General features: G+C 32.8%; 1 protein-coding gene across 5 annotated transcripts in view; it reads left to right on the top strand.

Annotated features, from left to right (window-relative positions):
* CDH19 (cadherin 19) overlaps positions 1-14,665 on the top strand; it is a 108,770-nt gene that overhangs the window by 68,126 nt on the left and 25,979 nt on the right. For all 5 annotated transcript variants that reach the window (XM_071208580.1, XM_058277874.1, XM_071208582.1 and 2 more), the window contains one exon: positions 7,148-7,269. In XM_071208580.1, the coding sequence (XP_071064681.1) occupies positions 7,148-7,269 (122 nt within the window). The remainder of the gene's footprint in view (positions 1-7,147; positions 7,270-14,665) is intronic.

The raw sequence follows: 14,665 nt of genomic DNA, 5'->3' as shown, positions 1-14,665 counted from the left end.
CCTTCTGCCTTTTAGGGGGTAGGAACTGAACCACAAATGCTCAACAGTTCAGGCCTGTAGTCTGAAAGTACCCACCATTGCCTGGAGAGGCTGAGGAAGCACTAGTTCCCTCCTATCCTATTGTGTGATAGTAGTGGTTCTATGGGTGCTTGACAGTTCAGTCCTTTTAGGCTGAGAATACCTGCTGTTGCCTGGAGAGGCTGAGGAAACACCAGCTCCCTTCTATCCTCTTAAGGCTTGGGGTTGGATCCACGGTAAACTGACAGTTCAGTCACTGTTGGCTGAATGTACCCACCACTGTCCAGAGAGTCTTGAAGACACCAGACCCCTCCTATCCTATTGGGGGTGGAGGTGGATTCATAGGCATCCAATAGTCTAGGCCATGTAGGTCAAAGATCTGCTGTTGCCCAAAAAGCTCTGGAAAGACCAACCCCCTTCTTTCCTATTGGTAGGTGAGATTTGGTCCATAAGTATCCACCAGACCAGGCTGTGTGGGCCAAAAGCACCTGCAGGTACCCAGAGAGGCTGGGCAAAAATGGTCCATCTCTTGTCCTATTGGGGATGGAGGTGGAGCCACAGGTGCCCAGCTGTCAGGCTTGTGCAGCCCAAAACTGTCTGAAGTTTTCCTGAGAGGTTGAGGCAACAACAGCCTCCTCCTGTCTTGTGGGGGGACAGAGGTGGAGATGGACTCATAGGCACTTAACAATCCCATTTGTGTGGGCTGAAAACTCTTGCCATTGCTCAGAGAGACTGAGGATACCCACCTCCTCTACTATTCTCTTGGTGTGTGGGGATGAAGTCCCAGATGTCTGACCATTCAGTCTATGCCAGTGGAGAGCACTTGCAATTGCCTGGAGAGCCTAGTGCAAGTCCCATCAGCTACCTCTCTGCTGGAGGTGGGGCTGGAGCCTAGGCTAGGGCTACAGTCCAATCTTGGTGGAAAGAAGCCAGTCCCTAACTTCACTGGATTGCAGTAAGTCAGGCTGCCTCTCATGCCAGATGGGGGGATTAAAAATGGTGGCTACCGGATTCTTTCCCACTTGGTCGTGCTCAGACACTATCTAGGACTCAAAGATTATACTTTCACCAGCCGAGTCCACTAATCAGTACCCAAGGTCAGCGGACAACTGTCACTTCCTCCACCATTTATGGGAAATGGAGCTTCCAACTCCAGCCACGGAATAGCTCCTGCGGTGGCTTGCGCCCCTAAAGCAGGATGGGCACCTGCCTCGGTGTCATGGCTTGCAGCTTCCCAGAGAGGTGGTGCAGATCCCCCCAGCTTCCTCCCTGCTGGAGGTGGGACTGGGGTTTAGACTAGACCTGCAATCCAACCTGAGTGGAAAGAAGCCAGTCCTTACCAGGACTATGATTTTCAGTCAGCGCCACTTCCCCTTGTGCCCAGGGTGGAGTCAAAATGGCGGAGGTCTCCCTCTGACCCTGATAGGCTCAAAGTTTAGTTGTTCCCAGGATTCTACTTCAGCCCACCAAATCCACTACTCAGTAGCTGAAGTCTGTGACACACTGTGTTTTCCTCCCATTTTTATTGGGGGAAATGGAACTTCCATCTCCAAACACAGAATAACACAGAATAGCTCCTGAGGCGGCTTGCACGCCATGGACACCAACCTCCATGGCGTGGAGTGCTCTACTCACAATTTCTCTATGCAGATGAGTTGTCTCCTCCTTCCACACTCTCAGGGATGTTGCAAGCTACTCCTCTGGTCTCTTGGGTCCTCCAAACAGTTGCTTTAGGTAGCTCTGAGTGATCACCACCTGCACTGTTTGATGAGCTGACTCTAGGAGCTCCTTACTCTGCTGCTATCTTGGCTCCTGTCTGTGCCTGATTTTATTTCTAAGATAAAATACACATTACCAGAAAGGTGACACACCCTGGTGTAACATTTCAAAAATGAGGCAATTTGAAATTAACCACACTTCAATGAAATTATGGGGAAGGATATGAATGTTTCAAACATACTTTCAATGATTGTCTATACATCCCAAAATGGAATAATGCATTTTCAGATTAAATTTGGTTTTAGCTATGCTGTATGGTCAAATCTTCACTAATGACTAACTAGTAATTGAGCAGGCAGAAAAATCCTTTTGCATATTGTAAAAATAGGAAAAATTATCCTCATTTATCACTTCGATATTGTCTTGAAAATTATGAGACAATCAATTACTCAATTTGTGGAATCAATTCTCACTTAAAAGAATAGATATAAGATAATAAGAAAGATTACCAAAATCTTCCCCTTTATTTAGTAACAGTAGTGCTGTAAAGGATTAAATTTGAGAATATGAAGTATTCTAGAATGCCTGTCACATAACTGATTTTGCATATAAATTTCAATAATCTTGTTTGCTTCCCTGCCTTTTTTATTGAAGGCTTTTAAATATATATCTGTCTCATTCCTCACTTTGATAGACAGTTGTCAAGTGATATTGTGGAGTGGAAAGCATCTCTCACATATTTTTTTTCATACATTGAGTATTTCTAAGGAAACTGCAGGATGACTTTGGTCTGGATTTTGAATTTTCCTTTTGACTAAACAATAAAGGATGGAGGAGCAAATGTTAACAATGGAATAAATGTCTGCTGTAACAGAAGAAATGCCAAGGCTTTCAGTGTCAGAAACCACAAAGATGTTTATTATAAAAGCAGGAAACTTTTATTCATTGGGTATTTCTAAGAACAAATATATCTATAATGCCACTTTTTACAAAACTATTGAGGGCAATAATTCAAATCAGTTCAAAGACTATGGGACATCTTTAAAAAATATATCTCTGAAAGTACCTTTCAGCTATAAAATGATCATGTTTTAATGACGTTATATAAGTTAATTCTGTACTTTAATCTTATTTTATAAAGAGAATATATTTTATAAATTGAATTCCTAGAAAGCAGAATCTTTAAAACATTGTGTATATTCTTAGACACAAAAAAATCAAATCTTTTATGAATAAATAGAAAATGAATGTATCACACTAATGAAAGAAGTTGTTAATATCGGGAAGGGTGGGAAGTATGGGGCATTAGAGCATATAGGAATCCCTTCTATATTTTTTATGTAACATTTTATATAATCTAAGTATCTTTTAAAAAGAAATAGACATGTATTTTCAAAAAAGGATAACTGAATGATTGTCCTGAATAGTTTGCAAGATAATGTATGTCCTATCTCATCAACTAGATGATTAATAATTACAGCAATGTTATTCAATATCGTTAATAGAATTTTGCAGAAACAATTCTTTTGAAAATTTTTCCTACTTTTTTTAAACAGTGAAAATGAGTGGCAGCATAACAGAGTAAATCAGAAATTTGTGTATTTACAAATATGTCATAAATAAAGTAAAGATCTAATAAATGTAACTATATCAAAGTGTTTTGTGTACAAATGTAATATTCTAGATACTTAAATCACCAGGCCAACACAACCTCAGTAATCAGACTAGACTTCAGCGCTTAAACTGTACTGGTGCTTACCAGCTGACCAACAGCCTTCCTACTGTTAAAGAATACGTGGCTCCAACTACTCTTTATAATTGTTCTATCTTTACAATTCAGTCGATAGAAGTGTGTCTTTGAAATATATCATTTCAAAGATGATTTATTCTGTGGGCTTGCACAAAAGACCATAGCTATTCTAATGCTGCTTATGCTTGGAAAATCCAACAAAAACAACTACTACAAAACCTGAATATCTTTTAGACACATTGGGAATAAAATCTAGTCCTGTCTCTTATTGTATTTTTAGATATTCCTTTATAAAATATCTGTTTTGAAAGATGGTTGTGATCACTGGGGAGTTTTGAGATATTAACACCTTTTAAAATAGCCTGACCCCTAAATTTAAAAACCAGGGATCAATCACAGTTTTGTCCGATTCCAAAACCATATATATGGTCTTAATTCTATAACACACTGCTTCTTGTTGAGAATATGAGAAAGGGTACCTGCTCTCCGTCAGTGTTTTCTGATTTAAATATATCCACTATAATCTTAACCAAAGTTTTTCTTTCCATTTTTACTCCTAAAAGACCATAAAATGTAATTATACATTTGTTTTAATTAATGACTCAAATGAAGGGTCTAAATCAGTTACATTTATGACTATGTCAGGTCAAACAATTAATAATCTCAGCAGGTTGCTCCCTAAATTCTGCTTCAGTGCTTATTATGACTCATCCCTGAGGTTTGTCCATCACACTTTGATGTTATTTTGTCCACATTCACATGACTATGGAAACATCTGGCTGATAATATTATATTGATTTGGGGGAAGTTAAAGAGAGACTGAAATTCTGTAAGTTTTCAAAACATGTCTCTGACTTTCTAAAGTATGCTAAAAAAGTCCTTTTAAAAGTCATTCTTCTCCTGAAACAGTACAGTCAGAACATTTGTGTGGAAATTATCATTTTATAAGTAAAAGGATAGGAAAATGAAATACAAATAATGCAAAAATCAAAAAGCAAAACAAAGAAAGGATCTTGAAAGCATTTTACTTTTCTTGAGGAAAAGGGAGTAAATAATCTGTCAGAGCAAAGTTAGGGGAAAAAATAAAATTGAACATGAGATTTAATAAAAACAGGTATAGAATATTAGTGAGTTTTAGAAAATGTGGTTAGACCAACGTTGCAAGTGAGCATTTGAAGCAGGAAGCATCAATTTATTTAGTACATTTTAAATTCAAAAATTATTGTTCATTATACAAAAAAACATTAGAAACACATATCTTTAAATACAAGATAAAAGGAAAGTTAAGGAAAACATCTTTTTAATCTCTGAAGGCAAGTTGAAAACAAGCTGCATGTATTTATTTTATATGTAATATAATACTTAGAAGTTAATTATTGGTTCAGGAATCAGTGATTAGAAATACTATCAATTATAGATATTAATCAATTCACGCTGATCAGTTTCCCATGCTATATAGTGTTTATTCTGAGTTTTCTTAAAAGTAGAATTAATTTTAGGTAAAAATAAATTTGATATTTCCATCACTTTCCTAATCTTAGGGCAGGCACGTTCAAGATGGTGAGTTAACTTCCAAAATAAAATGTAATTAGATAATTACTCCCAGAAAGCTCTATTGTTAAGATTTAACTCATTTCTGGAGATATAATTTTGGAAAATCTTGTTTTACTGTTAAGTGAATGTTGGTTACAAAAAAACTTACGTGAAACTTAGTAAACAATTTTGTGGATTATTTTAAAAGTCTACATTCTTAAACTCACTTTAGAACAGTGTTAAAGACAATATTTTTAAATGCTAACTTACTACCATGTTATCAGTACTGGAAATAATTACCTTGGGCCATTTTAACTTTGATAATAATATAAACAAACCACCTGGAGAACAGGAAATTCAATAACCTAGTATTGTTTTCAAAACACATGTTATGCAAAATCTATAAGCTGCTCATTAAAATTAGAGTACCGTATTTCCTAAAAACTAGCTATGTATGTTAACTACCTTGAAAGGTTTGCAAACATAAAATGGAGCTGATTAAAGGAAAGAGATGTTTGAGTTTAGCATTTTTTTCCTAGCAAATGAAGTTCATTCTGTTCTTTCCAGGAAAGCTTCCCAAATTATACAGCCAAGCTCTTTATCATTATACCAGTTGAGTGAATAAAAGTAAACTACTTTTAAATAAATCTGGGAAAGTATATGTACATTTTTCACAATTATGGCAGAAGTTTAATTAGAATTTAATTGCAAGCAAATTTTTCAGAAAAAAATAAAAACTTTAAATGGATTTTTAATTTTCCTTAAATTTATTTGTACCTAAATTGTATTTTGCTATTTCATTTACTTAAGAAAAATAGATGTTCTATGGTGGTATATTGTATGTTTAAGCCATTAATAAAAAGTATGTACAAGCCTCGTATTTTTTATTCATTCCATTTGAAATCATAAAATATAGTTTTTAATTTAATGTTTTATTTATATATTTTAATCATGAATACAATGCAACAGGGAAGAAATTCAGAATTAATTCCTTCATGGCTTCCATATTTCCTAAAGGCCAGGGATTTCTATTTTTTATATTTTAAATAATTTGCAAATGATAATATTTAAATAATTGAAACAGTTTCTTTTATAATGGCAATTGTAATTGCAATTACAAATGTAACAATTTTCCATTAACCAAATAGTATATAAATTATAATTAAAGAGATTAGGACAAACAAAAGAAGCTCCCATCACCACTCTTTAATGCTACCTTTCTGAGTTAATGGCATTGCATGTTTTTTTCCCACAGTTCTTTTAAAGAAAAGTACTGAAATGGAAAGATATAAAATAACAGAATAAAAATATACAGAATATTATGCTATAACTTGCTTTTAAAATTTCACAAAATATAAGGATTCTCACTTCTGATTAGGAGATAAAATAATATTTAATATAAATCACTCACTTATATCTTCCCAGCTCATATAAAATGTCATCTTGACCTACTAGTAATTATTTAATTTCAATATATAATTGTTTTATTTTTTAATACTTTTTTGTCTTTATTTTTTTTAATGTTACATTAAAAAAACATGAGGTTCCCATATATACCCCATCCTCCTCACCCCACTCCTCCCATAACAACTAATTAGGTTTTAATTCTCTATTTTTTGTTTAATTTTGGAGGTATACCGTACCTTGAGGTATACCTTAAGAAAGCTAACCGAACTGGCTTCTTTCACTATAGCCATGGCCTTAGGCAACCCATTTAATTATAATCTGTCAGCTCAAATGGCTTTCACTTTTCTTTTTAGATAAAGTTCGGGACAATAATAATAATATGTGCATGAGGGTAAATGAGTTAACACAGATGCTTCAAAGAGTTCCTGGGCTTTAGCAAGCTTTACTACAGGTGCTCATCAGCTTCTTAACAAACAGTTAATAGAGGGTACATGGCGCGCAATAAATATTGAGTTGAAAGTGTTGAGCACAACACTTTTCTTTCTGGGATGTATTGTTGATAAATAGATTAATCATATGACCATCCTGCTCTCTGGTAGCTTTTTATACAAACAAAATCAATATATATCACTTAGACTGTGATTGTAATTTTTATGGTTATTTTTTCCTGGAGATAGAATTAAAATCCTTTATTTTCATTCAATTTTATTCCATTTGCAGACAATTTACAACAAGTTTCTGAAGTTCCTGTGTATGTGCAAGTTCTTAATATTAATGATCATGCTCCTGAGTTCTCTGAATACTATGAGACTTACGTGTGTGAAAATACAGGCTCTGGTCAGGTAAGAATCCACAATAAAGAGCTGAAATCTGAACAGGTCCGTTCTATATTTATTACAATGTTTGCTATGTATTCATCCCACTTACAAAATGTTTTGACTGTATTTATCATATTTTTTATACTGTGAGTTCTGTAGAAAAATTTAATTTTTTTTAATAAATGACATGCAAACCTAAGTTTCCAATTCCAAATTCCTCAAATATTTTGAAAATACTCTGCTAATGGTAGCAAAGTATTTATAATTTGCCAATGCAATAAGAAAATGTCTTTGTATTTCTATAGAATAATAACATTTTTAGTAATTTTTCTTTCAATGACCCCATAGTGGTGATAAGGGCAAAATGGTATCTAAGCATAAAAATGTGGAGTGATCAAAAATGTTGAAAAATTGTCCAGACCTTGTAAACACTATTAAATACATGAACACAACTGAGTTCCATATAAATTACTAATTATGCAAAGATCTATGAGAGCATACTCATTTCAAAATAAATTTTCATTACTTCATAACTTATTCCACACATTTTCCCATCAGTAGCTCAATTTCTTCACTTGTAAAATGCAGAGTTTCAGTTATATAGCTTTTGGATATATCTCATCTTTACACTACACATTTTTAAGTGAGAACTTAGAAGCCATAGGACATTTTAAGGAATGGTCACTTATCTAAAAAATGTTACAATATAGTGTTCAGTAGATGGAATACGTCTATATGTGCTATGAGATCAATTATTCTATATAGATTTGAATTTAACAATGCTATTTAAAGACCATTAGGATTGTACCAAAAGTGAAAATTATATTTCTCTACTGATAAATAGTTATGCTTTATGTCCAATTCCCTTAAAAATTGACCATACCATTAATATACTACGCAGACATGGAAAATACCAGTGAAAACTACTGCCTATAAAACTGGCATTTCTTTGAGAAATGATCAGGCAAATTGAATCGCTATACACATACGTGCATACATAAATAATTGACGTTTTAGAAATACAAAAGTTATACACAGTACTAAGTTTATCTCTCATAGTTAGGATTCTACCATGTGAAAGGAAAACAATAATAAGTGAGGTATATTTAATGTGAAAAAATGTGGTGGAAACCTAATTTATGTGATTCCCCAGTTATGACAATTTCCAGTTTACGTGAAAGAAAATCATAAGAAAATTACATAATATACTTAAGCATTTCAGTATTTACTGACAAAATGATTTAATTCAATTATAATATAGCTCCATGATCAAAGGAAAGACAAAGTTTTCATTAATTAGTTAGTAGCTGAAGTACAGTAACAATGGTTTGTGGTGTGGGGAGGAGGGAGCAAGTCGTATATCTCCTGTTTTTTGGATTCTAAACTATTTTATACAACATTTATCATATCTAATTTTGTTATTCTGGATAGAATAGATGAAGGATGGATTTACCCACATCACATGGCTCATATGTCTGCCTCCAATGCATATAGTTATTCTTGAATCCTGAATCTAACTAGTTTTTCCAGAAGGATAATAAAAAGTGTTTGAGGTAGACAGAAAAATTACCTATGCAAATAGAAAAGTAAACACAGTCTGATAATATTCTAAGTTGACCAGTTTTTCAAAGATTCCAAATATATGAAAGCTCTAATTTTGAAACTGTTCTATTTAGAATATTTCAATGCGATGTAAAATTCGTAGTGTTGAGTTTTGGAGTTTGTATATCTTTTCTTACCTTAAATCATGCTTGACACAAGTAAAAATGATTTTGGTTTTCCTATGAAATGCTTTACAAAGTTTACATGTTTTCCTCATAGTAATTTATGATTCTTTTTATCATCTAAATTAAAAATGAATCCACACAAACTATACTTATATGAAAATTTCCAGTTTCCTCAACACCGTTATTTAAAATACTAAAAATCTTGAACGTATAGCAAATAATCAATAATAGCAAATAAAATATCTGATTTACACATATATATTTTGCGTATTTATGAATCACTAAATTTTCATAAATTTTAAATGATTTGATGGTGCATACAATATTTTAAATGCGTGCCTCATGAACGATAACGTTTAATAAAAACTAGTTTGTGCCGAGGATCCCAGGCAAACCTGTGCTATTTTTGTCATTTAATATGCAGCTGTCCTAACTTTCTTGTTAAAAATGGCAACAAAACAACACAAAAACTAAAATAAGACATCTGCACATAGACAGTGTGTCTTGAATTTCTTAGATTTACATGTAGCATTGCCAACAAGCCAAATTCTCTTCAATATTTTGGGAAAATTTCCTTACGATGAGCAGTGGGATTTGATCTTTTCCTCTCTGTCCTTTATGAAAATGCAAAAGTGTCCCCAGTATCTCCCACTTTCTTTCCTAAAGGACTATCTCATTATTTCAAACTTGTGTTCTCTTTTTGCACCTTTCAAATGTTTTGAATGTCCTTTAAACATTAAAGAATTTTGTGGGGAGAAATAGTGGAGAGTGTTACACTGAGGACTATTAATAGCTTTAAATGCGACTTTAGGAGTCCTTGTTCTTAGAAATCCTTTAGCCTCTATTACCCAGGGATTATACTGCCCACTTGACCTTTCACCACATATCTCATCATGCTTTCCACTTTCTTCTCTTTGAATCTTTGCAAATCCAATTTTTTCCCATATGTAGAAAACTAGCTCTATCTACTTTTGTATATTTTACAATACATTTTAACAGGTGGAAATGTCCTTGAGAGAAAAGAATGGCAGGTAAATACATCCACATTGTTAGACAGCAAACTTGAGGATTAGGAACATATTCAATACCACAAAATGAGTGGCGGAGTATAAATTAAAATTTTTATTTCTTAGCCATAACTCCAAAGTCTCTCACCTATGGGAATGTCAACTTCAAGGCTATATAAGATTAGTTGAACGTAATTTTTATTCATGTTTGCATTCTGTCAGAAATTTGTTGGTTCATTATCCATCTCTCCATTTTTTTTTTTTTTTAAACAAAACTGTTGTACTAGATACTGGGATGGTAAAATCGGGGTGGGCAAACTATCACCTGTTTTTGTACAGTCGGCATGCTAAGAAGGCTATTTATATTTTAAATAGTTCACCAAAAAAAAGTGAAATACTTTTTTGTGAAATGTGAAATGATATCAAATTCGAATTTCATTGTCCATAAACAAAGTCCTATTTTTATTGCAATCATCTATTTATTCTCTATGGGTGCTCTGGCACTATAGCAGCAGAGTTGAGTAGTTATGCCTGTAACCCTAAAATATTTACTATTAGCATTTTACAGAAAATGTGTGCTGACCTGTGCTCTATAATAGTACTGTCTAATGCAGCAGCCACTAGTCAATGTGTCTATTTAAATTTAAAAGTAGAATAGTCACAATAAAATAATAAAACATGCAATTCCTCAGTAGCCCTAGCCACATTTCAAGAGCTCAATACCCATATGACTGTGAGTTCCCATATCGGACAGCACACATGTAGATCATTTCCAAATTTGTGAAAAAATCTTGGACAGTATTGGTCTAGAAATTTATCTCACCAAGGAGATGGGCAAAATCCTTTTCTTGTTTGTCTGTTTTTTTATTATTATTATTTAAATAGTGAAAATGCTCTAATAATGACTGAAGTGTTGAACACATAACTATGTGATTATATCAAATACCACTGATTGTACATTTTGATGAATCATATGCTTTATTAATGTGTATCAATAAAATTAACTTCTTTTTTTAAAAAGGGGGTGCAAAAAAACCAACAAAAACAACGAAAACTTTATAATTCAAGGTAATCACATATGTGATGGAAACGTTTAACCTGGATACATAACTGAAGTCTATGGGAGCAATCAGCCAGCTTTAATAAAAAATCTTAACAATTACTGATAATTTAATCTTCCTCATTTCTCTTGACCCCGTACAGAAATGGTATGTTTTAATTGTTGTGGATCATTCAATTGTAACATATTGGAAAGAATTCATCAATGGTTTTATTAAGTTTCTATGCTCAAATATGCTTTATTCTGGCAATGATTCTCAAATTTTGCCCTTAAAAATTTCTAAAAAATATTTTTGAAAATAATAGAATGATTATAAATATGCAAATAACTTTAAATTTTAACGACTTGTTTCTGATAATGTGGGATCTAGGTTTCTTGAGCAAGTAAAAGGTGAACATAAACATTCAGAGATGTTTCACTGTGCTGCACTACTCCCTAGTTCCAAAATTAAACTGATCAGGAAACATATGGACATTCGATATAGAACAGAAAGTATCACTAAAAGAGAATGTGAACGAATTGGGACCCATGACTCCGAAAGAAACTGACTTAGATGTTTATTTGAACGTGGTATTATGAGTAGATTATATACTTAGAAAATTAACATCTGATTTTCTCCAACATTTCAAATACATCTGCATGTCTGGATGCATCAACAAATACATTAAGCAACTTTAAAACATTTACTTAAGCAATCCATGTAAATCTAGCAAATGATACTTTAAGTAAGCAAGTTTCCTTAAAATTCAAATAATTTTGGAAATAATACATCTTGCAGTTTTCTAATTAGTGTATTTACATATTAAATATAAGTTATATTTTGTAATTAGTGTAATTATGATTACATTTCATAGACATTACAATTATATAATTAAAATTTAATATAAAAACTAGTAGAGAAGATTATTTTATATGATTTACATAATATGAATGTTTTCAGATTATCCCTGATGATTAGACAACCTATTTCCAAACTAAATCATCTTCTATACACTTATTACACTCCATCTTCTATACACTTATTACAATAATTGACCAGGATTGCAAGGACATTTAAGTAACCAAAAAAGTTGCTTACTCAGCAGGCTCCATTAGGCTAAGGATTATTGGCCAGAAGATGTGAAAAGGCAACTCAATTATATAACAAGATGCTTGAGACCAGAGCACTAGATTTGGGTGATAACTACTTCTTTGTCTGAGACCAATGACCACAATGGACCTTTTCTTCTAGCTCCCTGTTGTTATATCAGTGTGAATCGCTAAATTTATGGCATTTAGGAAGTTTGTTAACTCTGGACCATGAGTCCATGGTTCTCTTCAATGTTTATAATAACCTCTTTCAACTTTTTCATGATGTGAAAAGATAGCAATTTACATTTTTAGTAGTAATTAGTTTCTCCCATTATATCGCATTAAAATCCATTAATACCTTCATGAGTGGATTGCTCATACTTTTAACAGATATTGACTCATAGACACAACTCAAAAGTCCTTATATCTTTAAGATAGTAGGGTAATTACCTTTTTTAGAGAATGAGTGTTACATTTTTCTACTCACTGCACACAAAGTGCCACCCTCAGCATGGGACACTCTGGGCATTAAGCACTGATGAATTAATAACAAAAGGCAGAGAAAATTAAAATTCCTACCATAAAGCTCTCTGATTCAATGCTCAAAAACTTCAGTGATCTTCCCAATACTAGTATATAAAAGTGCAAACACTCAGACCTGGCATTTAATACACTCTTTGATATGGACATGACTTTATCTAACTTTTTTAAAAGAATTTACTTCTCAACTTCTCCTTCACACTCTGAAAGGCCTTTTTACCAAAAACATTGAATATACCTTTCCACTTTGTTTTGTTCATATCAACCCTTCCTTCTGAAATATCCCAAGGTAATCTTGTTGACATTCTAACATTTTTGGAAAATTGAACACAAATGCCATCTAAAACATCAAACTTTCTTTTAAAAAAACCGACATATAATGCTTACAATGTCCTAGACATTGTTCTAGCTACATTATAAACATTAACCCAAAAAATCCCATGAGGAAACAATGCTTCATTTTACAAGTGAATAATTGAGGCTCAGATAAGTTACTTCCTGCACACACAGAGAGATTGCTATGATGCCACTCTATCACTTTTGTGCTAGTTTGATTTTATCTCATTCATTTTGTCCAGTAAGTCTTCTATAGTCTTCATTTTACATTATTAAACTGCATATTTTCTAGAGCATCTTCTTAAAAGTTGATGAAATACTTTTGGCAACAGAGTAAAACAAAACAAAACAAAAACACAAATAATTATGCTATGGTGAAGATTTATTACATTATTGTATTATCCTTCTTGGCAATTCATCAATTTCCTTATTATTTTAAGTATTTTAAAAGCATATTTGAAAAGAGTTATGAGTAATGTTGAAGTAATTCCCAAGGTGATGAAATAGCACAATGTTCAAGACATAAGAAAATATTATGACTAAATTCCCATAAGTCATCCTACATTTATAAAAGTGTTTATTGTGCCCTTGTAGCAATTAAAGGTAGAATTAGCTTCATTCTATTTTTAAAAATTATTTTCTCAGTTTTTGGTATACCTCTAAGAAAGAAAAAAATAATGAAATCTCAATCTTTTCAAATAGGCAGGACTTCTCAATAAAGAAACTAAAATACTAAATTTTTGGTAGTGTACCCTGATGGTATACAAGATTTAAACTCTGTTGAGGAAGTTCTATGGATATATTGGCAATGTGCTCTCTTACAAACATCTTAGAATTTAACTTTAAACTTTAAACCCATGTAGAAAAATCTATGAAATAATGTATTTTGAAAGATTTTACAGATGTTTATATTAAGCTTTAAAAAGTTTAGGTTGCTTATAGTGATTGAGCAAGGATTGTAATTTGTATAGAACTCCAAAAACTATGATTATAACAATACCATATTAATTTTAAGGGCTATCTGTAGATTATTTGTACATTCTAAGAATAAATTTAAGGATTTTCTCTTTATATATTCAGGAAGTAATTCTATTTACAATTTTAAGGGCGAAACTAAAAATAAAGTCAATATGATAGACTCTCACCTCCTATTTGGGATATATACAGCTCAAACAGAGTAAGTTGCATTTGGTCAGCCTAATTTTACTTAGATCTTCCGAGGAAGAAGACGAGAAATCATCAAATAATTCTTAGGAGGACTTGCAGATATCACTGCTGAAATCTAGAACTTGGTCTTATTTCTGTAAGTACAAAAGACTATTATGTAACATTACATGGCTAACATATAACGTTTCTGTACTTGGATCCAAGGGAAAGTAAAAATTCCCTCTAATCCCACCACATGCATTATGGTTTATGAATTGAAATCAGTGCAAGAGGTTATTTGAGTGCTACCAAATACTATATGATAGATCCTTTCTGCTTCACTCTCAGCAATGCCATCTTCTAATGACTGGGACCTCACAGATTTCATGGTTACTGCATTGTCACTTTCTGCCATCTGGTTCTGTGAATGTTAATTGTGGAGCCAGAATCACTTGGGTTCAAATTTCCAGTTTGTAACCTATTAGGTAAGCTTTCTTTAAGATCATTGAAAGACCAAGCTCCTAATATTAATA

Source organism: Dasypus novemcinctus, chromosome 16 (assembly GCF_030445035.2).
Source record: "Dasypus novemcinctus isolate mDasNov1 chromosome 16, mDasNov1.1.hap2, whole genome shotgun sequence".
Taxonomy (NCBI): domain Eukaryota; kingdom Metazoa; phylum Chordata; class Mammalia; order Cingulata; family Dasypodidae; genus Dasypus; species Dasypus novemcinctus.
This window is presented reverse-complemented; position numbering and strand designations above follow the sequence as displayed.